The following is a 25330-nucleotide window of genomic DNA, read 5'->3' on the forward strand; positions in this document are numbered from 1 at the left end:
ACTATTGTAAATAGTGCTGCAGTGAACATGGGGGTGCAGATATCTTTTTGAGATCATGATTTCATCTCCTTCAGGTATGTACCCACAAGTGGGATTGCTGGATCATATGGCAGTTCTATTTTTAATGTTTTGAGGAACCTCCACACTGTTTTCCATAGTGGCTGCACCAGTTTACATTCCCACCAACAGAGCACATTCTCACCTCCTCACCAGCATTTTTTATCTCATATTTTTTTGATAATAGTCATTCTAACAGATGTGATGTGCTATCTTCATTGTGGTTTTCATCAACAGTGACTTTTTGTGTGTGTGTGTGGTACGTGGGCCCCTCACTGTTGTGGCCTTTCCCGTTGCGGAGCACAGGCTCCGGACACGCAGGCTCAGCGGCCATGGCTCACGGGCCCAGCCGCTCCGCGGCATGTGGGATCTTCCCAGACCAGGGCACGAACCCGTGTCCCCTGCATCGACAGGTGGACTCTCAACCACTGCGCCACCAGGGAAGCCCAACAGTGACTTTTTAAAATATATGTTTGTTCTTCTTTGGTCTCTTTCCTGACCTCCACTTTTGTGTTTTCAGTTAGTGATTATCCTCACTGTGTCCAAAGTGGAACTACCCATTTTCCTCTCCCACACTTACTTGGGCCACCCACTCACCCACTAGAAAAGCTGGGGAGCTATTGCCTCCAGCTCCATGACCCCGCACTGCACGTGCAGCCAGCTAGTGCGTCCTGGAGACTCGCCTTCATGATTACTCTGGAACCCATTCTCCTCACTGCCTTGATGCGGGCTTGGCCTCCTCTCTCGGAGGACTGCTCTTCTCCCACTTCTGCTCTTTATCTTCTCTAATCTCTTTTCCACAGAGCCGCTACATCATTATCAATGATTTTTTTTTCAGATTATAGAAAACTTTGGAGAATATAGAAAAAATTAGAAAGAAGAAAATAAATGTCACTCGTAATTCTTCCATCTAAACATAACTAACACCAGTCCTGTTTCTATGGGGATTTTGCAGAGACCTGTGTTAACACACTTCTTTCTCCCCAGATTGTTTATCATACTATATATACAGGTTTGTAGCCTGCTTTATTTTGCTTAACATTGTATTGTGAACGTTTTCCCATAGCATAAAAACTATTTGAAACATTTTATGCTTTGTAATAATTTTATTATAGCCCATAATTTGTTTAACTGTTCTTTTGTTGGAGATTTACATTATTTCCAGTTAGAGTGTATTTATCAAATGCACGTTTGATCATGTTCCTCCCTACTTAAAATCAGTGGCATCCAGTCCCTGATAGGACAGAGCCCAAGGTTTTCACATGACTACAAGACCTTCACCCCATTTGCTTCCCTCCTGTTCCCCTAACACTCTCTCCGTGAAGCCTTGACTCCATTCTTACCAACACTTCCTTCTCCCCACCTCCCCTTTCTGCTCCTAACTATTCTTCAAGACCTACCTCAAGCTTAGTCTCCTCTCTGGTCTTCCTTGACCTCCTTCAATCAGAATAAGTTTTGTTTCTTTTCCTATAACTCTATGTAGCATTTTGTAGATATGACGATTATTGTATTTTCTTTTGCATTATTTTTCATGCTTAAAATATGGTAGTAATACAAAGTCATTATCCTATATTGAAACCATACATTTTTCCATATAGAGTGAAAAGAAGTTCATCTCCACCCCTTATTCCACTTCTTTCCCATAAGTAACCACTATTAGCAGGATTTTATTATGTTTTTATCTATATCCCTTTTCAGATCATGAGCGCTCCAGGCCAGGGTTCTTTGTGTCCAAGTGTCTAACAGGAAGCTGGGCGCACAACAGGCCCACAGCCTGTCTGAGGGACTGAGTGCCTGGAGAGCAGTAGAGCTTAGGGAGATGTGGGGAGGAGTGATCATGTGCCTCTGTGGTCAGGTGGCCTCACTGCTTTCTGTCTTTCCATCGGTGCCATTTCTAAGGATTTATGAACAGCTTCCAGAAGTACAGAAAAAGAGAGAAGAGGAAAAGAGGAGATTGGAATATAAGTCCTACCGGCTGCGAGCCCAGCTATATAAAAAGGTCAGTCAGTCCTAGAGCAGGATTGATGAGATTTATCAGGGGAAAGAGAAATTGAGAAAAACACATCTGACCTGTTTGAATTAACCACATTTGGAGAGTGGACTTAAGCTCATAACGCATTGTACCACTACTAAAATTTAGAAGATAAAAGCACCTGTAACTAGACTTCAAATCTGAAAATCTGAAAGGCAAATCTAAAAAAGGCATCTTCCAAGGACTTCCGTGATGGTCCAGTGGTTAAGACTCAATGCTTCCACTGCAGGGGGCACAGGTTTGGTCCCTGGCCAGAGAACTAAGATCCCACATGCCTCACGGCATGGCCAAAAAAAAAATTGTTTTAATGTTTTAAAATTGTTTAATAAATAAGGCACCTTCCAGGCATACATTTGGAATGAAACCAAATTTCATACTTGGGTGTCAGTTTAGATGCCATGCTGGAAATGCCCACATCTTTCAGAACGGATGAGTTTTCATCCAGAGTCCCAAATGATAGTTTTATGCCCCTTTTGGGTGAATCATATACCACTAGAACTTTTTAAATAAATTGGAAAATGTCCAAGTGTAGCATACAAGTTGGCAGTTTGGGTACTCAGAGCCTTGAAGCCACTACCATTTCCTGCCCACAGCCCCAGTAGAATCAGTGGTACTGCAAGTCCCAGAACCTCACAGGCCAGGGGACTTGCTACCAATTAATTCCTTGAGAAAGCAGATGGGCTACTATGCCTGAAGGTCCAGATCCTTCAGTGTTCTCATTTCTTTCCCAACCACCTCACTTCACTCCCAGAGGACTCTGAAAGTCAGAAACCAAGAGACGAGTTCATACCAGACTGATGTGGGATTGGAGAGCTGCTTCTGGAGCGCATACCGCAGCTCAGGCTGGGCTCCCTCAAGTGGGGATGCCCCAGGCACTACATGGCCTGTCTGGTGTGTCAGCATCACAAGGCCAGGCCTCTTATTGTGCTTGTGTGTTTGTGAACTGATAGATGGATTAGTCTATTAGGATTATATTAATATTATATTTCTGTATAGACTATAATAGACTACAGATCATCTTCCCTAAACACTCAGGAAGTATTTTTTTGTATAATTACCATAGTTTCTGTAGCTGGGAAAGATAAACAAGATTTGGGGAGAACAACACTGGTCTCTTCAGCAACATGTCTGGGGTGAGGAGTGGCTGTCTGCCTCTAGTGGCAAGAGTATCTAACTTTCTTTCCTGCCTTTCTTTTCTTCCACAGAAAGTGACCAGTCAACTCTTGGGGAGAAAAGTTCCTTGGAACTGACATAAGAGTATTTTCCTCAGAGCCTTGGAATTATATTTTATCGGCCTGGAGGAGCACAATCCTTACTTTTATGAGTCTGGTTTAATAAAACTTATCTTGTTGTCCATGTGTAATTTAGAAGTAGTAACCTTCTAAAGAGTCTTGGGTAGAATGATGACTAAGATTAGTGATGGTTTAGGAGCAATACTTTCTCCACAGTGGCCTTGCCCACAGGGATGTTTGTTACAATGGTATTATCTTAATTCTAGGCAAGAGTAAGTCCCTTTTTGTTTGTGTTTTTATAGAAAATAACTTCTGATTGACTCATAGTAAAGCAGCAGCAGAGGGTTATTTATTTCCCATCTGTAGAGGTGCAGGGAGCTATGCAGTGTCTCCCTGAGGTGTGTGGGGAACTTCAATCTGAAAGCACCAGTCAAGGAAAAGAAATGCAACATAACACGGTGAGAGCCCTTTTGACTTGGTGTCAGACAGTGTCTGGTTAGGGTAGCCATCAGGTGGGCCCAGAGACTCTCAGCAGACACAGATGCCTTGGGTCCAGAGCTACCTCCTAGCCTCATTCCAGCTGCCTTCGGGGCCATTAGCCTTTAGTAGACACAACTCAAGAGGCAACAGAAGCTTGATTTAAATCATGACCTGGTCCTGGCCAGTGGGATGTGGGTTGTGCCACTTCTAGGTCTAGTCCATGTCAAACCCCACACTGTCCCTGGCTGCCTTCTTCCCCTTCAGCAGAGACCTTGGGGGCCATAGCAGACTGATGGCATCATTGGTCCTGATCCTTCTCATGTGGATTCTTCTCACACTCCTTCTCCATGCCCTTTCCACATGACTTCGCATTTCCTTGCACTGAAGAGGCAGGGCATGACACCTGGAGATCTAAGGGGCGGCCCAGCCGAGCTTAGCCTAAGCTGCCGACCCACAGACTCATGAGCTAAAAAAATGTTTATCATTATTTTGTGGTGGTTTTTTATGCAACATTCTCGTGGCACTAGATAAATGAAACAGTAGCAACCCCCAAAACTGAATGGAGCAGAGCCACCCCACCACCAAGGCCACTGGGTTCCAATGTGAACAAGCAGTAAGCTTTTCCTGTGCCGTCGCAGTGAGACTTCAGGGTTTGCTTATTACCGCAGCAGAGCTGACTCCTCCAAACTAATCCACAACGACACAGATCTTAGGCCCCCTCCTTGCTCCAGTGCCTGAGAGACCTGAGCAGAGGGGAGACGGTAGATAAATTGAATTGCAGGGACAACACCTAGCCTATAGCTTGTGGAGAAGAAAAACTAGCCCATCATCCAGAAGCCGAGGCGCTGGTAAAGGGCCAGGGCAGAGTACTGCAGCATGCTGGTGCTGAGGACCACTTCGCTGTAGCCCTGGTGCCACACAGACTCGGACAGTCCTGACCAGGGCTTTTACTTATCCCCTGACCACGGTGCTCCAGAGCCACACGTAGGTGAAGCAGCTGCAACTGCTCATTCCACAGGGTGGGCTTCTTAACAGGCAGCGCTCCCACCATGCCCACCACCTGCTCCTCAGACTCAACCACCCAGAAGCAGGAGCCACTCTCACTGAAGTAGGATTTGGTGATGTCAGACATGTCTGTGTGCAAAGACATGACCTCAAACTGGATCCAGTGGTATTTGGCAAGAAACCTCAGGGCAGCAGGGAGGGCGAGGCTGGCCATGAAGGCCAGGACCCAGGAGCCAGAGACCAGGAATAGGGCAAGAGGCCCCCACAAGCAAGAGCACAAGGTTTCGGGGCAGCTTTAGGATGTGGTGGAAGGTGATGGGAAGGTGCTCGGTCATCACCTTGGAGAACAAGCCCACGACCCATTTGCGATAATTTTCCTGGTATTTGTGGATTTGATAAGGAGCCACATGGAAGACTTCTGTGTCTGGATCTCAAAGTTCAAGAGAGAGGTAGGAGTCCCTGTATGACTTCCTGGCAGCCCTGGGGGAGAGAGAAGAAGCCATGTGAGTGGCTGATCCTCCCACCCTCCAGAACCTGGGATGACTCTGCTCAAGGATGTGTCTTTCTGCTTCTACCCAAGAGGAAATAGGCCACAACCACTGGGAGAAGGTGTAGAGTCAGCAGAAAGGTCTGCGTTTGATCCTGTCTCCACGCATGGCCTTGGGCATGTAACATAGTCTTCTCTAAGAACCTGCCTTCTGAAGTTGTTTAGAGGCTTTAATAAAATAGCATACACTTAAAAAAATAAAATAACATATACAAATCTCTGGTTATGAAGTACGCTCCCCTCCCCCTCTTTCCCCTTTCCCTGGCTCTCTCAGCTTCTCCATACATTGGGGTGGCACCATGCAGCAGCCAAGCATGTGTCCCTCTCCCAGGGACCATACACTGCAGTAGTCCTGTGTTACCAAGTACAAGTTTCAACAAAGTCTTCTTCCCACTTGTTTGCAAATTTTCAGGCTGTTGAGGTGGCATAAGAGCCAAACACCAAAAATAGACCAGCCTTGAGAGCCAGAGGAGGGTCCAGAGCTCCAGGCCACACCTAAGAACACTGTCCTTCCACCCATAGCCTCTCACCTGCTACCACAAGAGCCTTGAGTGTCCAGGGCAGCCACTGCCCTCAGCCTCCACCTGGCATCCAGGAGAGACTGCAAGGACACGCTCCACTTCCAGGGACCAGGTCCTGGATGGCACCTCATTGGCCAGCTCCTGGATATTTGTTCATCATAAATCCCAGGCTCAAGTAGCTGGACTATGATGGAGCAGGGAGTCCATTCTGCACTCTCTGATCACTGGGGAATTAGCCTGGAGGGGTACACAGGGTCTGGAACAGCTCAGGAGTCCTTGCCCTTGTGGACGGCCTACACCCCACACCATGGCAGTTCACCTAGCACCTTGGTGCTCTCTGATGTCCACCCTCAGCCCCTCCACACAGCTGCTATGACCCTGGGGAATTTGCCCCTCACCCTGTTCTCTGTCATCACAGACCAGAGTCCAAGTCCCCTGGCTCAGCACACAAGGTGCTTCACAGCTGGATAAGGGCAGCAGGGACCTGGCCATGCAGGGCCTATCATCCAGGTTAGGAAGTTTGGACTCTATTCCAAGAACACCAGGAGGCCATTGTTATACTTTTAGCTGGGGAGTAAACCAGAGGTAGGGGTGGGGTGTGTGGTGTGTGTCTATTACTCTGGCTACATGTGAAAAATGGATTGGAAGAGCCAGGAATGGAAGCATATATCCCTCTGCCCCCAGAGGCTAGCACAGCAGTCCAGGCAAAAGATGGGCCTCCAGATACAGATATGCGGGCTGCTCACTGTAAAAGAGCACCTCACCCAAGAAGGCTAGTGGGAACTAAAATCCATGAGCCCTGGCACAGAGCTGAGTCTGACCAAAGGAAAAGGCACCTTTTTCTTATTTGCTCAAAGGTGTCGCTGCTCACTGAACTGTGTTTCCAATAAGTTGTGTCTTTGTGAAGGAAAGGAGTTCCTTGTTCTATGTTCACAAAGGAGCCATCTAGGCTAGCAGGGGTCCTACGAGAGAAAGCAGTGACTTGGACCAGAGTTGGGCCATGGGTGTGACCTGGCCCACTTGGAGGTGCACTTTGGGGGCAGAAACGGCAGGAGTTGATGTGAGGATGAAGAAGTGGTCAGAGATGACAGCCAGATTTCTGGCAAGAGCATCTAAGAAGACGCTGGAGAGAGACCAGACTTGGAGAGAAAGATCATGACCACCCCAAAGGTGCCGTCCTGGCAGCTGGAATCCAGGGCTGGTGATGGAGACTGCTGAGGCTCCAGATCTTCGGCACGCAAAAAGGCCACAAGGGTTTAACTAACATGAAGGCAGGGTGGTGAGCCATGGGTATGTTACATTGTTTTTGGTACATTTTAATATTTTTTTAAATGTTAAGCAAAACTTGAACTAAGAGTCAAAAGAGAATAGAAGGCTCCAAAGTTCAGCTGAGTATCCCTAATGAGTCTATCTAATAACCAGTCAGAAACCTAATAGTCAAGCCGAGGGGCCAGAGGTCCTTGATCTGTCCCTGCCCTCTCTTTCCTGTATTCTCACCGGCTTCTGTGGCCTCCTCAACACCCAATGGCCTTGGTTTACATTCAGGCTTTTCAACCTTCCTCATAGCCATGAATAATGAGGAGGATTTATTGACAAGAAAAATAATTGTCAAAATATAGCACCAAGCTATAAAGTTTATAAAACAGTATGCTTTCATTCATTTTTGGAAAAATATAACAAAAATAATTTATACACACAAGCATGCAGAGAGAAAAGTCTGAATGGTTACACCAAATATTGGCAGCATTTTTCTCTGGATAGAAGAATTATGGGTAATTCTCTGTATAAGAAATGAAGTCTGGAAGTCTCAGCACATTCCAGACTCGGCCCTGCATGCAGATGGTGAAACTGAGGCTTGGGAATCTACCTGTCTCTGCCTCAGCCAACTTCTTTTTTTTAAAAAATTCATTTTATTGAACTATAGTTGACTTACAATGTGTTAATTTCTGCTGTGCAGCAAAGTGATTCAGTTATACATATATGTACATTCTTTTCCAGATTTTTTCCATTATGGTGTATCACAGAATATCGTATATAATTCCCTGTGCTATACATTAGGACCTTGTTGTTTATCCATCCTATATATAATAGTTTGCATCTGCCCATCCCAAACTCCCAATCCATCCCTCCCCCACGCCCCCTCCCCCTTAGCAACCACAAGTCTGTTCTCTATGTCTGTGAGTCTGTTTCTGTTTTGTAGATGATTTCATTTGTACCATATTTTAGATTCCACATATAAGTGATATCATATGGTGTTTGTCTTTCTCTTTCTGACTTCACTTAGCATGATAATCTCTAGGTCCATCCATGTTGCTGCAAATGTGCCTCAGCCAACTCTTGTTCTTTTTCTAAATATTTATTTATTTTTGGCTGCATCGGGTCTTAGTTGTGGCATGCGGAATCTTTTGTTGCAGTGCACCGGCTTCTCTCCAGCTGTGGTGCACAGGCTCAGTAGTTGTGGCACAGACTTAGTTGCTCCGCGGCATGTGGGATCTTAGTTCCCCGACCAGGGATTGAACCCGTGTCCCCTGCATTGGAAGGTGGATTCTTTTTTTTTTTTTTTTTTTTTTTTTTGCATTAGGCGGGCCCCTCACTGCTGTGGCCTCTCCCATTGCGGAGCACAGGCTCTGGACGTGCAGGCTCAGCGGCCATGGCTCACGGGACCAGCTGCTCCGCGGCATGTGGGATCTTCCCGGACCAGGGCACGAACCCGTGTCCCCTGCATCAGCAGGCGGACTCTCAACCACTGCGCCACCAGGGAAGCCCGGAAGGTGGATTCTTAACCACTGGACCACCAGGGAAGTTCCCTCAGCCAACTCTTAAGAGTCTAAAGAGACCCAGCTAAGATTGTGAACTCCTAAAGGTAAGGCAGGTGTGTTATTTTATTCTATTATTTTATTTTTAATTAACCATTTAAATGTGTACAATTCAGTGGCATTTAGTACATTCACAATGTTGTGTAACTACCACCTCTATCTAGTTCCAAAGCATTTTCTTTACCCCAAAAGGAGACCTGTTAGTCAGTAGGTAGTCACTCACTCCCTATTTCCACCACTCCCGAGCCCCTGGCAATCACTAACCTGCTTTCTGTCTCTATGGATTTACCTATTCTTGATGTTTCATTTAAATGGAAACACGTAATATGTGAACTTTTACGTTCAGCCTCTTTCACTCTTGTTCTCAATTCACCCATGTCCTAGCATGTATCAGTACATCATTGCTTTTCATGGCTGAATAATGTTGCATGGTATGGATAGACCACATTTGTTCATCCAGTCATCCATTGATGGACACTTGAATTGTTTCCACCTTTCAGCTGTTGTGAATAGTGCTGCTATGAACATTCTGTACAAGTGGTTGTTTCAACACCTGTTTTCAACTCCTTTGGTATATACCTAGGAGTGGAATTGCCAGGTCATATGGTAACTCTATTTTAACATTTTGAGGAACTGCCAAACTGTTGTCCAGAGTTTTACTTTCCCACTAGCAGTGAGTCTTATTTGGTTTTACTATCTGCCTCAGCACTATGCAGGTACATACAGGGAAGGACAGACAGCTGTTACTCACTGAGATATTAGATGCCTGGCACTGTGAGAAAGCACTTTTCCTATGCTGTACTATTTGATATTGGCAGCAACCTAAGAGCTAAGGTTGATATTGTTTCCAGTTTACAAATGGGAAACCGAAGCCCACAAGCCTGAGATATCTTACCCACAACCCCATAGAACATGGCAGGGTGGGACCCAAGCCTTGGCAGCTCTGACTTGAAGGCCTGAACATTTTGCTTTTTCAGTACCACATGCTGACCCCAACAGGCAGCTGTCTGACAAGTGAATTATTAAGTAGTGTAAAGCACTGTATTCCAGGAGAACCAGCTCTGTCTGCTGGGATGTAAGATTCACCTCCAAGCCTCATTACGCCCCTATCACCAGCGGTCAGACCATACTTGACCAAATTCCAATATGTGACCAAGGCTCTGTTCTTTCTTCAAGATCCACTTTAGTGCTACCTTCTCCATCAAGACTTCTGACCCCTCCCAAGCAGATAGATCTTGTATCTGCTCCCTCTTTGAAGCCTTTGCCCTTCTCATTAAGCACTTATATCACTGTTAATTTGTTACTTGCTTAACAAGTAACTGTTAACTTATTACAGTTAATTAAACAGTTACAAGTAACTGGATAAATTATTTTATTCTTCTGTTGCCTATAGGAGCCTGATTATAATAGGTAATTATATTTTTGGAATCATTGTTATTCCCAGAGTTGTGGGACTTGAGAGCAGCATGTCAATGAAATCCCATGCTTGCATTTATGAAGAACACTTGCCTAATAGACCAGCTCAGTCCAGAAATGGGCCAATGAAATGGAAGGTAGACAATCAAGACTCATAGTGTTTTAGAAGCCTCAGAAAGAGAAGGAAAATGTCGTGGAAAGAACATCATCTGCTCTGATCTCTCATCGGGGCTCCCAATAACCTAGCCTCAGGTCAATGCCCTGGTCTCCCACTGAGAACTCATAACTTAAAAGAGACGAATGAGAGGAAATACAGCAAATCATTTCAAGGGGAAAGAAAGTGGACTAATAGGTCCTTGGCAGGATGTTCAGAAATCCTAGAACAATGATTCAGCTCTACAGAAATGTTTCTAATCTAACCTAACTTACCTTTTAACAAATTTAGCAAAAGGGAGATGGTATCAGCACTCAAATTAGGATAATTCGAGCTGATTTTACAGATATAGATCACCAAAGGGCTTAATTATGAAGGTGTGGATGGGTAGAGGGGAACCAGGCATGTTATTGCTCAGAGGCCTGAAGCGAGGTGGAGAGGTGACAGGAGCCTGACACAGGAGTTGACTAGTGCAGATCTCCCTGAGAGGTTCAGGGCCAAAGCCAGCCTAGGGGTCCTTGCAGGGAGGGACCAGGAGAATAAATACCCTGGCCTCGTTCTCCTGCTAGCCTCCCCCCTTCATACACTGGCCGAACCCAAGTAGAAGCCAAGGGGAAGGGAGGACCTCTTGCTGGGTACATGGTAAGTCAGCCTCCAGGGCAGAGAGAAGAGTGGAGAAAGATGAAGGGTGACCTGGAGGGAACAGTGAGAGACTACTGGCACAGAGGATATGAAAACAAGAACAGGCAAATTTGATGAATACAAACTTAGCTCATTGCACCCAATCAACCTAAAGAGCTGTGCTTTACTCAATATTGTAACATGGAGTACAGATGGCACATCAGTCAGCAAAACAAAGCTAGGAGCAGAGAAGCAGCTGCAATCCCAGCACAGTTTCCAGAGCAGAGGAATTGACTACTGTAGTTTGCAGACAAGTGGAAAGGTCATCAAGGGCAAAAGCAGAATGAGAATGGCAGCAGGAGGCCTGAAGTAGCCTGTGAGCCATGAGGCTCCTTCTAAAAAGAAGGTGCAGGGCTTGGGAGCAGTTCTTGTAGTTCTTCTGAGTGTGTGGTGGGGAGGGGAATAGGGGATTAAAGACCATTTCACTGTAGTTACAGCCTTAGTTGTTCCCAAGACTGGGGAGATGGGGAGCAACAATGATTGCCTGGGTAACAGAGCCCCCTGCCCTCACCTTATCCCAGAGACAGCTGGCTTTTTACTTTAACATGTAACCCTTGACTAAGGAGCCAGATAATGGTGTCCTACCAAACTGCATCCCTTCTCTGCCAGCACCAAAGTCCCTATAATTACAGGTTGCATTTGCTGGGGAGCCTTTAGGCTCTGAAGCAACCTGGTTAATTAAGGAACAAAGAACATTGTTCCTAAATTGGATCAATTTTTTTAGAGAAAAAGCTTGTGGAGCTTACGTTAACTTCTTTCCCAGGAAATGGCATTACTTTTTCTTTTTTCTTCTTCACCCAAAGTCTCACAAAGAGTTGAAAACATTATAAATAGTTACAGAAATAAACCCTTTCAAAACACTCTTCATAACAAACTAATAAACAGTTCAACTTCACCAGAAGTCTGACAACTCAAAATGGTGAAAATGTTGAAAAGTTAAAAGGCATTGTTGGCGAGTCTGCTGAGACTGGCACACTTGTGCCAATTACAAGTGCAAAATGGCACCTTTCTGGTACTAAAAAATTCATATCCTCTTCCCTAATAACTCCACTTCAGGGAAGCTATCCTAAAGAAAGAGACATGTACAGAGATTTATTTGCAAAAGTGAAGTGAAAAATTGAAAGCAATGTCATTCTATAAAAATAGAATTACAAACGTGATGTTTCACATTGATAAAAACATGTTTGAGAGTGATGGCATGGGAAGAAGCAGTGTGATGGAGTCGTTAGGAGCATAGAAGCAGGGGTCACTCAGATAGACCTGAGTTTTAATTTTGACCACAAGCACTTTGAGCTTTAGGGCAGCTTTGACTCCCTAAGCTTCAGGGGGAAAGATGCCTTCATAATGGAGAGGTCTGGCAGGGGGTGGGGAACCATCTTAATGAAGTGACCAAACTGTATCACCAATGAAGAGGCCAGCTGACATGATGTGCCTCCCAACAATACACAACTGGAAGGACACAATATCTACTATCATTCCCCAAAATTTTTAAACTGACTCGAATCATGAACAAACTCATTCTGAAATTCTGAAACACATCTAGGGTACTCGTCAAAGAATGTCAACATCACTTTAAAAAAAAAGAAAGAAAGATTGTTCTATGGAACTTCCCTGGTGGTCCAGTGGTTAAGACTTTGCCTTCCAATGCAAGGGGTGCAGATCTGATCTCTGGTCGGGGAGCTAAGATCCCACATGCCTTGTGGCTGAAAAAACAAAACATAAAACACAAGCAATATTGTAAGAAATTCAATAAAGACATTAAAAATGGTCCACATCGGGACTTCCCTGGTGGCACAGTGGTTAAGACTCTGCACTCCCAATGCAGGCGGCCCAGGTTCAATCCCTGGTCAGGGAACTAGATCCCACAGGCATGCTGCAACTAAGGAGTCTGTATGCCACAACTAAGGAGCCAACATGAGCCACAACTAAGGAGCCACCTGCTGCAACTAAGACCCAGCACAACCAAATTAAATAAATAAATAGTTTAAAAAATACTTATGAATAAATATTTATTAAAAATGGTCTACATCAAAAAAAAATCCTTAAAAAAAAGATTGTTCTAGATTAAAGGAGACATGACAACACAATGTAGGGTGAAGTGCCATGAGGTCTGCAATTTACTTTCATATTTCAGAAAAGCAAGCAAATGTAGCAAAATGTTAACAAATAGTGAAATCACATGAAAGTCACATGGATGTTCATTGTATTATTTTCAATTGTTCTGTAGGCTTGAAACTTTTTGAAATAGAGTTCAGAGACTAAATTTGCTTCCTTGAAGGTGGTAAAATCTCTTGGGGTTGTAGAGAGGACTATATGAGGCGGTGCATAGAAAGAGCTTAGTGCAGCACATGCAAGAAATGCTAATGATGTGCTTTCGTACCTTACTATTTATGACCACAATGGAAATATATGTTTGTCCCCTAAGGATTTCTACCTCTCCGTTCTCTATCATGGTGCAGGATCGCAGTTCCCCACCCCTTTTGATGTTGGCATGGTCATGTGACTGGACAGTGAAACATGAGATAAGCAATATCTGTCACTTCCACATGGGAGCTTTAAGAGCCACCATGTAACTCACAGCATGACTTCCAGCTGTGCAGTGACCCACAGAGCACATATTGACATAAAGCCTTCAGCTGACTGGATTCCTGAGTCACTGCAATGAGTCTTCCTACTGATTCACAGTGGCTATGTGGAGTGAGCAAGACACAAACTTTTGTTGTATGAAACCAATGAGCTTTAGGGACCCTAAATTACAGCCTAATATAACCCAGGAGTCCAGAAATAACTGCCCTCTGGTCAAATCTTGCCCATCATTTATTTTTGTAAATAAAGTTTTACTGGGATACAGCTGTGTGTATCATTTATATACTGTCTGTGGATGCTTCAGCACTACAACAGCAAGAGCTGAGTAGGTGCAACAGACACCATATGGCCTGTAGAACCGAAAATACGTACTACCTTGTCCTTAACAGAAAAGGACCCCTAACCTACTCTATCTTAACTGACACAATCATATTTTAAGACAAAATAGAAAAAAAAAACCCAAAGCATTTATAAAACATGACTTTTAGCTGTAAAACCTTGGGCAAGTTATTTATTACTTCTACAACCTTTTAGTTGCCTTTGTGTAAAACGGGAGTATTAACAGTATCTACCTCATATGATGCTGTGATAATTAAATGAATTCTTGCATGTAAAAACTTGCAACCAGGAGGCTTGGAACAGCAATGCTGGAGTAGCCAGCAGTAAGTGCAGGAATATGAGCTGAGGGATATACAGTCATGAAGACAAAAACTCAGTACATTGTAGACATCAAATAAATGTAAGCAATTATTCCACTTACATAAAAATAAAATATATTTGAACAGAAACAGAAGACTAGAAGACAATAACAAATGACAGTAACCATGGTTATCTTTTTTTTTTTTTAGTTTGAGGAAGTTTATTGTTACATTTTTGCAATAACAGATGAGGCACAACTATCTCAATAAAAAAGACAATAATCGAGGGTAACAGTGAAATTAAAATTTAAAAAATAGAAAAGCCTAAGGTTTTGGAGAGAAAAGTGACTATAATCTATGTGTAGAAAGGCTGTAAATGGTTTCAGTTGACCTTGCAAAGAGCGATCTTCTTCTCGGATGCCGACCAATCATGGAATTGAGGGCCGGGCGCCCTGCAGGACTAAGCCGTCCACTCAGCTTACCATGAAGAGGGGAGCTCGGCCGCAGGGGGGAGAGCGGGTCAGTTCTGGGCCGGGCAGGGGCCCCCCTCGGGCCGTCCCCCCTGCTTCCCAGTCCGCTCAGCTTCCCTGTCTACACCAACTCGCTTCCGCCTCTGAAAGCAAACCAGCAGCCGCGTCAGATGGTTTAAAGGACAAACGGCACTTGCCGACCGTGCTGACCCCACTCGCCAGCCAGCAAGCCGTTCGGACGGGCACCTGCACCGGCTACGCCGACCGCCCCCTCCACCAGACCACAGGGAGCGTTTCCAGGCTGGTGAGGAAGCGCGTGGGTCCCGACACACATGTGAGACCTGGAACCCGGCAGGCGAGGAGTGCTCGTGCCCCAGGACAGGGTCCTCTGAGCGGCGATAGCGGGGTCTTGGGCCGCCCTGATGCAGCCCGTTGAGAATGTTCTTTTTCCTTTCAGCCTCGGTCATCAGCCCCGATCCCGGGGCACGTCCTCTCAGTTTATGAAGAGCCACAGGAAGCAGTACAAAAACAGCAACTTTTCTCCAGCCAAAAAAAAGAGCTGAAACCCCAGCAAACATCGACAGGAAGTCTTGAGCGCCCAGAGAGACAGGATTTCATGTCATCTCCTCATTAAAACCCTGTGATAACAAGGCTGACTCAGAAGCAGTTTCTTTCCTCCCTTTCCTCCTGGGTCAGCATCTGCCACAGCATCTGCCACAAGATCCCTGTTTATCTGCTGGGTGAAGGCAAGCAAGCCACTAACCAGGGACGCAGGACCAGGAACAGTGTGGCCTGGGGATGGGGCCCGGGGACGGTTACTCAACCACAGGAACATTCTAGTGCCACTGACAGAGGAAGCTTTTTTCTCTTTTAAATGCTAGACAGAGTCTTCAACACGCCAGACACTCTTGAGTAGAGTAATACACAGCGGGGACCAGTTTGGAATGCAATGTATTTTTAAACACAGTGAAAGACACCTGGACAGAGTAACCAGACAAGTTAACTGAGTGTAAGATTGACCAGCTCGCATCGACATTCACAGCCTCTGAAGTTTCACTCAGAAGAGACCACGTCCGACAGTTTTCCTGCTACGTGTGTACGTTAGTAGAAGCGAGACCGTGAATGAGAACCTCGATTCTCGGCCACTAGAAGGCAGCGCGGAGCCTGGGGGCATTAACGAGGGCTCCGCTGGCAATGCCGCCAGCTCTCGGAAGCCCCTGAGAGGAAAGGAGCTCTCCACTTCCTCCAAAGAAGGAAAGGCTCCCTGCAGCCGACTGCAGCGTCAGAGACGACTCAGAAGACAGAAGAGTCATCTGCAAGGCCAGCTGGTTGAAGTCTTTGCCAAGGGGCGGGGAGGGTGGGCACAGAGGCAGTGGGCACTGCCCTGTGCAGAGGAGAGGGGGCCGTTCACGGCAGCGCCCATGCGCACAGCTTCCGCCCCGTGTCCCATCATGCTGCGGGCTGATCGGACAGGGCAGGAAGAGAGCGCAGGCTGTGGGGCCTTAAGTCCACACCGCCAGCTCTCACTGCCACCCTCTCATCTGACGGCCGGGCCAGGGCCTCTCGGGACATCAGCACAAGAGACTTAAAAGGCAGTGCGCTCCCTTGGGGAGGTGGTGGCGACAGCCTGCGCTTCACCTCCTACAAACCACCCCCCCTCCCCCCGCCCCAGCAACACTCCTCACCAAGCACTCTCGAGTTAGAGAGAAAAGCCATCTGCAAAGATGTCGGTTTTCGTGTTTCTGTCATTGAAGACAGAGTGCGCGTGCACACGCACGCAGTCCTCGATTACATTGTGTCAGAGAAGGAATAGTTTCTGTAAAAAGAAAGAAAGCTGTGTTATTAGGCATTACACGTTAATACCAAAGTGATCGCTTGGATTTTCAGTAGTTTCACTAGTCCCCAGGATTCAGTAGCTAACATCAAAGTGTCACGTCCTTTGGCCAGAGCGTGGCGGGCCTCACAGCATCCCTGAGCCAGGTGTTGAAGGCATGGATTCGGGAAACCCGCTCCGGGACATCAGGGAGATCTGGCCTGTGGCCGGCGAGGCTGCTGAAGGACCGCTAGAGCGAGGGGCCTCCTCTTTCACTGCAACATAATATCTTTCAGGTTCTCTTGCAGGATGGTGTCCTTCACAGCGTGAAACACGAAGTGGATGTTCTCGGTGTCTATGGCGGTGGTGAAGTGGTGGAAGAGGGGCTTACTGCGATTCCGTCTCTTCCGGTCGAAACACTGGACCAGGTAGTGCTGGACGTCCTCCAGCCTGTGGGGGTCACCCTTGAAGTCTGGGAAGTGCTTCTTGATGCTGACAGTCTTTACTTTCTCCACCAGGAGGTCCATCTTGTTCAGGAACAGGATGATGGAGACGTTGAAGAAGAGCTTGTTGTTAACGATGGTCTCAAAGATGTTCATGGACTCCACCAGGTGGTTGGTGCGCCTGTCTTCCATGAGGACCTGGTCGTACTCGCTGGACGAGACCATGAACAGGATCGACGTGATCCCATCAAAGCACTGGAACCACTTCTGGCGCTGAGACCGCTGGCCGCCCACATCCACCATCTTGAAGGGGATTTTTTTGATGACAAAGTCATGCTCCACGGTGCCCTTGGTGGCCTTCCTCGCCAGCAGGATGTCCTGCTTGCTAGGAAAGTAATTCAGCTGGCCAATCTGGTCCAAGTTATCCAGGAAGTACTTCACCGATTCACCCAGCTGAAACTCGCTCCTCCGGCTGAAAGCTTCCCTGATGCCCGAATCCCTCCAGAGCGCGCTCAGAGCAGGTACGTACAGCTGGAAGGTGGCAGGCTCCACGGGCAGCCCTGCTTTGTTCTCAAAAGCCATGAGGAACATCCCGTGCTTCTCATTTTCAGAATACTGCCAAGGAATACCAAGCTTGTCTCGTGCATCAACCAGAACCCTTGAGCCCTTAAGGATGTTGTCGAAGATGGTGTCGTGGAACTCGAGCAGCGCCTCCTGGTCGAACTCACGGCTGTGGATGATGCGCATCTGCTTGAGGAAGGTGGACTTGCCGCTCTCACCCGCGCCCAGCAGCAGAATCTTGATGAGGCGCCGCTCGCGGGCCAGCCCCGCGTCGATGTCCCGGCTGCGCCGCCATGCCTCGCGCTCTGCGTCGCGGGCCCCGCCGGCCTCGGCCTGCAGCAGGCAGCGGCTGAGGGTCCACACCACGCCGGACATGGCCGCTCAGGCCATGGACCCTGCGGCGGGCGAGGCGGCAGCCGGCCGCTCCCTCAGGCCACGTCCGCCGCCGCCGCCGCCCCGAGGCCCCCATGGTTATGTGTTAAAATATTAAGAGATAGGATCAGGACTTTTTTTTTTTTCCTTTGTTACCATTCTGTGCTTTAAAATTTTCTACAACAAACATGATAGATTTTATAATCTGGAAAAAATAATGAATGTTTTTTATAATTGCTGAAAATTTTTAATATTTCTGTCATTTCACAAAACATCTTTTGTTGACATCCTACAAATGATACCATCCAATAATGTCCCAATTCTTTCTTCTTGTGAAGATAGTTTATATATCTGTAAAAATAAAAGACAGATTATGACATGCTGACATATTCATGTACTACTAATTTTCATTACACGAGCATGTATATGTGAATTTATTACTCAATTATTGGGATAACGGTGTAAAATCACAATGTGATTAAAGTATGGAAAGTAGATGACAATTCATCACTTACATCAAAAGTTTCAATTGCAGGGGCTTTCCTGGTGGCGCAGTGGTTGAGAGTCTGCCTGCCGATGCAGGGGACCCGGGTTCGTGCCCTAGTCCAGGAAGATCCCACATGCCGCGGAGCGGCTAGGCCCATGAGCCATGGCCGCTGAGCCTGCGTATCCAAAGCCTGTGCTCTGCAATGGGAGAGGCCACAACAGTGACAGGCCCATGTACCGCAAAAAAAAAAAAAAAAAAAAAAGTTTCAATTGCAGTTATGGTGATAACTCTCTAAACATAGAAATACATTTTAAAAGAAATTTAAAAGAAATGCAATTTTAAAAGCATTCATCTAGACATTAACTTCATACTACATTTTACATTTCAAATGTACTGTGTAAAATATGGATATTTAAAATTATCAATTCTTTTAAAAAGAATGCATTGGGCTTCCCTGGTGGCATGGTGGTTAAGAATCCGATACCTGCCAATGCAGGAGACATGGGTTCGAGCCCTGGCCCGGGAAGATCCCACATGCTGCTGAGCAAATAAGCCCATGCACCACAACTACTGAAGCCTGTGCTCTACAGTCCACGAACCACAACTACTGAGCCCGTGTGCCACAACTACTGAAGCCCGCGTGCCTAGAGCCCATGCTCGGCAACAAGAAAAGCCACCACAATGAGAAGCCTGTGCACTGCAACGAAGAGTAGCCCCCGCTTGCCGCAACTAGAGAAAGCCCGTGTGCAGCAACGAAGGCCCAACGTAGCCACAAATAATAAATAAATTTATATATATATAAAAAGAATGCATCAACTAAGTTTAATTATATGTTACATAAACCTGCATTTCCAATTCTTTGCATCTATAATTATTTTTAAAGTAACTTTTAATTACATTAACCTTTCTTAAAAGTTAAAATATATAGAAGCATTGGTGTTCAATAAGCAAACAGTATTATTCCACATCTATCATGCTCTTTCTAAAGATACAGGCTTACAAATCTTTTGACTTCCGTAATATTTGTTACTTCAGGGAGATTTTTGAGAGAAACTTGATGACCTTCTACCTGAGATATTAGGTATTCTTGATTTATTTGTTTTTCTTCCTCTTCAATATAAGCAATCAGAACTGAAGTGTCATTTGCCGAGATACCAAATTTTTTCAAGGCCTCTGAAATCTAAGGGGGAGAAAAAAGACAATAAAACCAGTAGTTTCAACCTCTGATATCTCTCCCCGTTTGTGTTCTTTCCTGGTCAGATTCTTATTTTTCATATCCTAATGGTTTTCTCTGTCTACAGTTTTTCAACAATCCCTTCCTAATATCTACCAGCTCTGCCTCTTGAGTACTCCCTGCTCAAAGCTGCACCTCATTCCCATAGAGTCAAGCCTGGACTTGGCATGGCGCACAAACACCCACTCCCCCTGGACCTAAGTGACCCTCTAGCCATGCACTCCTGCCCTCTAGCCAGTCGGGACTGTTTGGGGCTCCCGTCATTTCATACTTTTTTTGCCTGGGCTCACACTTTGCCCTCTGCCTGGAGTGCCCTCATCTTTCAAGGTCCAGTTCAAATGTCACTCCCCTTGCACTTTCCTCCTTACAGAATGAATTGCTTCTTTGTTCCCACAGATTTGCATTATTATTCCCATTATATCAATTATCTTAGGGCATTTGGACTTTGTCTTGTTCATCTGCCTTCCTCAGGAACATATCTGTTTCTTCTGCCCCTACAGCTGGAACAGGGACAAGCTCAACAGATGTTTATGAATTGTACAGTCTCCTGAGTTATTTCAGTGATCTCAAAGAAACAATAGTTACCCAGTAATTTTCCCCCAGGTACTGGGGAATTCTATCACCACACATTTTATAAACTTTTCAAACATCTGTATTTTAAACTATGCCTTGGTTTTCCTAACTCTTCTCTTGATGTCAGCACTTGATTGTGTTGTTAATAGTAGTAGTAATACTAAAACTTCGTCAGCAAAATTACTTTTTTTTCCAAATGTGCCCCAGGTAGAATGTTTTTAATTCAATAACTTTGATTACTATCAGTATCTCAAACCACAAACTCTTCCTATGCAATGGGTGTGTGAGCATGTGTTAAAGGGCTGTTCTAGGTCCCAGGCAGGCTTGTGTATGGAAAAGACATGGGTTCTATCTTCAAAGAGTTTATGGGGAGAACAAAAGATACACATGATAACACACAAATATCCATGCCTAATTTTTATCATTAGATTTAAATATCACTTAGAGTGATCTTCCTGACTCTATATGGTCAGGAAGGACAAATAAAACTATCCTCACTTAATTTAGCTAAACTTTAGTTTACTCATATGTGAAGTGACTCCAAAGCTTATTTGTCTAGTAAGAGGCAATGCTAAACCTCAACTCTCTGTCCAGCATTCTTTCTTCACTATTATTTTCATTTGTTACTAACAACAGGCTCCAACCCAACAATGAGTACAAAGGCTACCATGACAAGGTCAAAAGATATAAAGTAAGTAAATTCCATATTAATTACATTGTTATTTGGGGAAAGATTGAAAATAATTTCAGTAGATAGAGTTCTTGTCTTCATTTTTCCCAGTTTGTAGAGGTGAACTGCTTTGTTTGCTGCCACAAGTATCTGAAATGGATCGACAATCTACCAAAGAGAACAAAAAGAATTACAAACAGAGAATCTGGAGTACTCTGAAGACGTATGCCCTATATCATGTTAACTTCAGTGTCAGGGGGTTTTACTTCATCACAATTCCTATGGCCTACATTTTCAAAATTTTCAAAATCTTAAGGGCCTATGGTGTTTAGAAAATCACAGAATTTTACAGCTGCAAGCAACTTACGTAAATAGTAAAAAGTTTTAAAACAACACTTATTGAGGGCTATTATTATGGGAAAGGCCATATTCTCAACATTTTACCTTCATTTTCTATACTTCTCAAAACTACCCTATGACATCTGTATCATTATTCACATGCAATAGATGAGGAAACCAAGGCAAAGAATGAGTTGGGGGTGCTTCCCTGGTGGTGCAGTGGTTGGGAGTCTGCCTGCTGATGGAGGGGACATGGGTTCGTGCCCTGGTCCGGGAAGATCCCACACGCTGTGGAGCAGCTGGGCCTGTGAGCCATGGCCGCTGAGCCTTCGCGTCCGGAGCCTGTGCTCCACAACAGGAGGGGCCACAACAGTGAGAGGCCCGCGTACCGCAAAAAAAAAAAAAAAAAAAAAAGAATGAGTTGGAATTCCAGTTCTGTCACTTACCACCGAGGGAACCTGGGCAAATTCCTTAGTGTTTTATCCGTAGAAGCAGATAATCACCATACTTACTTCACAGGGTTATGAAGATTAAGTGAGTTAGCGGTATATGTAAAGAACTTAGAACAATGCCAGGAACCAAATAAGCACTAATAAAGGTTGGCTACCACTTGCTCAAAGTCATAATAAATGGCATATCTGGGATTTAAGTCCTGCTGATTCTACCACTATGCAATGTCTCCTTTACAGAGATTTTCTAGTTCAGAAGAGAAGATGGAGATCCAGGCTTCTGCCATCACATCAGAGCTAGACCACCTTTCACATCTCCAAGGGCAGACCCTGGCACTTCAGCTTCTATTCACTGTTAAATTCAAGGCTGGCCAAATCTGATTCCACTCTACAGCTTGGACAAGAACTTTTTACCTGAATATAACAATTTTAGGTTAACCTATAACGTCATGAAAAATCATCATATTCTTAAACTCCCATATGGTTCACTCATTCCCACGAGTACTTACCACTGTAGGATTTATTAATGAGCCATCAATGGCACCTTCCATGGCCTTTTTTCTCAAGTCTCCAGCATTTTTTACATATTTAAATAACAGAAGTGTCACCCTGTATTCGGGAAATAGGTCCAGCTGGTGTGTTAACTGCATTTCATCGATAAGCAAGACTCTATTGCACAAGACCAAAAGACCAAAAGTTAACAACTGTAAGTCACAAATATCCTTACTAACAATTAAATATATTAAAGTAACTTGAATAATAAGATGTAGAACTGTTAAACTAGAAAAATCCACCCAAAAACATTTGGTATTCTCATGAGACACTGTCTTCCTAACCCTGCTGAGCTGTTTCTAGCTTCCTTTACCATTCCTGGTAAAGGATCAGGGTTGACACCTGGCCCCCTGGTTGTGCAGATAAGGCAGGCTCTGATGCATGGAAGAAGGGCAGCTTCCCAACAGACAACTAGGAGCAGAAAACCAAAAAGTTTTTAGACCACAGGTTACTTATAGCATTAAGGAAACCTCACTCTAACTTGGTCTTTTTAGCTTTCTGATCTCACCATTTATTTATATTTTAGTAGAACCTAGACACAAATATAAAGATAATAATCTTATAGAAGAAAGTATGACACAACTCAAAGATATTCATTTCACACATGGGAATTTAGCCAAGAGGGTACAATTCTTAAATAATAATACTGGCCCTTTATAGATGTAAATTTAACAAGAAAAGGACATAAAAGACAAATAACTGGAAAGACACAATCTATCTTTGAAATGGAAAAACTAAGCACTGAAAAAGTCTGATCTTTAAAACAATTTCAATTACAGTTCCAATGAGATATTTGGGTGAGGCAATTTTATAGGTTCATTTTATCCTTTTACCTAGGAGGTTCCATTGCTAGCATTTTTCTTGAGGAATAAATTGGCAATCTGAAGATTTATGTAATAAGATGTCCTTCTCATCATCCTAAGAGTAAAAAGTTGAAAACCTACCTAACTAGTAACAGGGGACTGGTTTTTACTAAACAACCACTAAAAACTAGTCTTGAAGAGTAGTTAAGGATGTGTAAATATAGCAATAAATAACATTAAGTACTTCACATCTGATTGGAAAACAAAACACAAAATGTGGCACAAATTGTGGGTTTTTTAAAAGGTACACAAAAAGAAAAAATATTGAAAGAAAAATACAACAAAAAGTTATCCTTGACTTGCTGGAATTACATCTGATCTTTTCTGTTACAATCAGGAAATAATAAAATTTGTGAATAATGTCCTAGCACACAGCAGTTCAACCTTTATTATCATGATAACGTCCAATGGAACAAAAATAGATACAGACAGAATGTATACCCAATTATACAAAAAGATTCACTCAGAAAGCAAAAACATAAAGGAAGCACACCAAAATATGGCCATCTTGTATAGCAGAATTGCAGGTAATTTTTATTGTTTTCTATAAAAAATATTTTTGTGTGTATGTTCTGAATTTTCTGCAGTGTGCACACAAAATATAATGAATACATATAACCAGGGAGGAAAAAAATTTTTTTTGTGGTTTTTGTTTTTACAGTAGGGGAAAAAGGCCCCCTAGCAAACGTCAGAATGGTTTGTTTTGTTTTATATAATTCACTCAGGTCAGAAACTTCGAATCATCGTTGGATACTAACCTCTCACTCTAGGACAGGCAGTTCCCCTAATGCAATCCTCCTTCGCTTCAACTTGCCGGTAAGAGTCCGTTTACCAGCGCGCCCAGAACTGAGGACTAGCTCCCTATGCTAGGAGCTCCTCTGTCACAACTTTGGTGAGTCGCGGCCTTATCAGGATGATGTATCATCAGCTGATACATCAGGGAGAGACTAAGACGATCATTGCCGGGCTGCATCACAGGGCCAGGCCTCGGGAGGTGCTCGATAAACAAGGACGCCGAGAATCACATCTGTTGTCTAGAAAATGGGTGCCGGGACTGCATCTTCCGTTCCGCCCAGCCAGCTTTTGCTCAGCAAGGACTCACTGTCACGTCCCCGTTCCTCTCGTAACATCTTCCCCATGGAAACAAAGCCCTGAACTTCCAGAAGATCGCCCTCAGCTGTGCCCCTTCTCCACCCTCCCGGCACACCCTTTTTCCCCAGCTTGCCTCGCATCAGCGGACGCGAAGGAGAGCCGGGGCTCCATCCGCCTCTTCGGGCGAGGGAGGAGGCCAGACTCCTCCGGCGGGTCCGGAAGCTGAGGGATGGGTGTGGGTCTCCGCCAGGTCCTTAAGCACCTTGGCATTGGACGAGACGTCCTCAGTTTCTTCCCATGCAAAGAAAAGTATTGGCTCCAATGAGCTTCTACGTACGTCTCCGCTGCTCGAGATTCAACAGTTATTTTTCGAGGCAGGCGGGATTCAGTTTGCTTCTTGTTCTGGGTACGCTCACTGGAGAAAGATCTCCTGGAGATGAATGCAGTCGGCGACCTACCTGAGGTACTTCAGAGAGAGGTGACAGTACGTTAATGGAATCCACCTCTTCATCCAGCAGGCTCACAAATTCGACTTGTCATCCTTAGTGTATCAGCCTCCAAAAGGGGAGGTAATCTGCTGAACAGGGTGTAGAGAATTATTTTCCATGTTTTTTATGCTTGGGGCTCATGTTGGTCAATACTTTTCTTTCAACAAAAAGACAGGTAGGAAGTTGAGGAAGATGGCGGAAGAGTAGGACGTGGAGATCACCTTCCTCCCCACAGATACATCACAAATACATCTACACGTGGAACTGCTCCTATAGAACACCCACTGAATGCTGGCATAAGACCTCAGACCTCCCAAAAGGCAAGAAACTCCCCACGTACCTGGGTAGGGCAAAAGAAAAAAGAAAAAACAGAGACAAAGAATAGGGACGGGACCTGCACCAGTGGGAGGGAGCTGTGAAGGAGGAAAGGTTTCCACACACTAGAAGCCCCTTCGCGGGCTGAGACTGCGGGTGGTGGAGGGCGGAAGCCTTGGAGCCGCAGAGGAGAGCGCAGCAACAGGGCTGCCGAGGGCAAAGCGGAGAGGTTCCCGAATGGAGGATCGCTGCCGACCAGCACTCACCAGCCCGAGAGGCTTGTCTGCTCGGCCGCCGGGGTGGGCGGGGGCTGGGAGCTGAGGCTCGGACTTCTGTCGGATCACAGGGAAAGGACTGGGGTTGGTGGCGTGAACACAGCCAGAAGGGGTTAGTGCACCACGGATAACTGGGAGGGACTCTGGAAAAAGTCTGGAGCTGCTGAAG

General features: G+C 45.1%; 4 protein-coding genes across 8 annotated transcripts in view; 1 reads left to right on the plus strand and 3 right to left on the minus strand.

Annotated features, from left to right (window-relative positions):
• Positions 1-3439, plus strand: part of ALMS1 (ALMS1 centrosome and basal body associated protein) — a 245357-nt gene extending 241918 nt beyond the window's left edge. For all 5 annotated transcript variants that reach the window (XM_060117005.1, XM_060117009.1, XM_060117006.1 and 2 more), the window contains 2 exons: positions 1957-2056; positions 3295-3439. In XM_060117005.1, coding sequence (XP_059972988.1) covers positions 1957-2056; positions 3295-3339 — 145 coding nt within the window. In that variant the 3' untranslated portion in view covers positions 3340-3439. The remainder of the gene's footprint in view (positions 1-1956; positions 2057-3294) is intronic.
• Positions 3440-4619: 1180 nt separating this feature from the next.
• On the minus strand, positions 4620-5781 carry NAT8 (N-acetyltransferase 8 (putative)). Its single transcript, XM_060116952.1, is given in 5 exon segments — positions 4620-4728; positions 4730-4749; positions 4751-5062; positions 5064-5236; positions 5715-5781. Coding segments are annotated over 5 exon segments (681 nt in total).
• A 10563-nt stretch (positions 5782-16344) lies between these two features.
• On the minus strand, positions 16345-17827 carry LOC132501639 (guanine nucleotide-binding protein subunit alpha-12-like). Its single transcript, XM_060117301.1, has one exon. It carries the CDS (start codon positions 17825-17827, stop codon positions 16721-16723), a length of 1107 nt encoding a protein of 368 aa, XP_059973284.1. The 3' UTR covers positions 16345-16720.
• A 1466-nt stretch (positions 17828-19293) lies between these two features.
• On the minus strand, positions 19294-23788 carry LOC132501359 (EKC/KEOPS complex subunit TPRKB-like). The gene is made up of 4 exons (XM_060116953.1): positions 23750-23788; positions 22086-22245; positions 20834-20956; positions 19294-19491 (listed from the first exon to the last, which is right to left on the minus strand). The coding sequence occupies exons 2-4, from the start codon at positions 22224-22226 to the stop codon at positions 19294-19296; spliced, it is 462 nt and encodes a 153-aa protein (XP_059972936.1). The 5' UTR covers positions 22227-22245; positions 23750-23788.
• Between the last annotated feature and the right edge of the window lie 1542 nt (positions 23789-25330).

The sequence above is a fragment of the Mesoplodon densirostris genome, chromosome 14 (assembly GCF_025265405.1).
Source record: "Mesoplodon densirostris isolate mMesDen1 chromosome 14, mMesDen1 primary haplotype, whole genome shotgun sequence".
Lineage (NCBI taxonomy): Eukaryota > Metazoa > Chordata > Mammalia > Artiodactyla > Ziphiidae > Mesoplodon > Mesoplodon densirostris.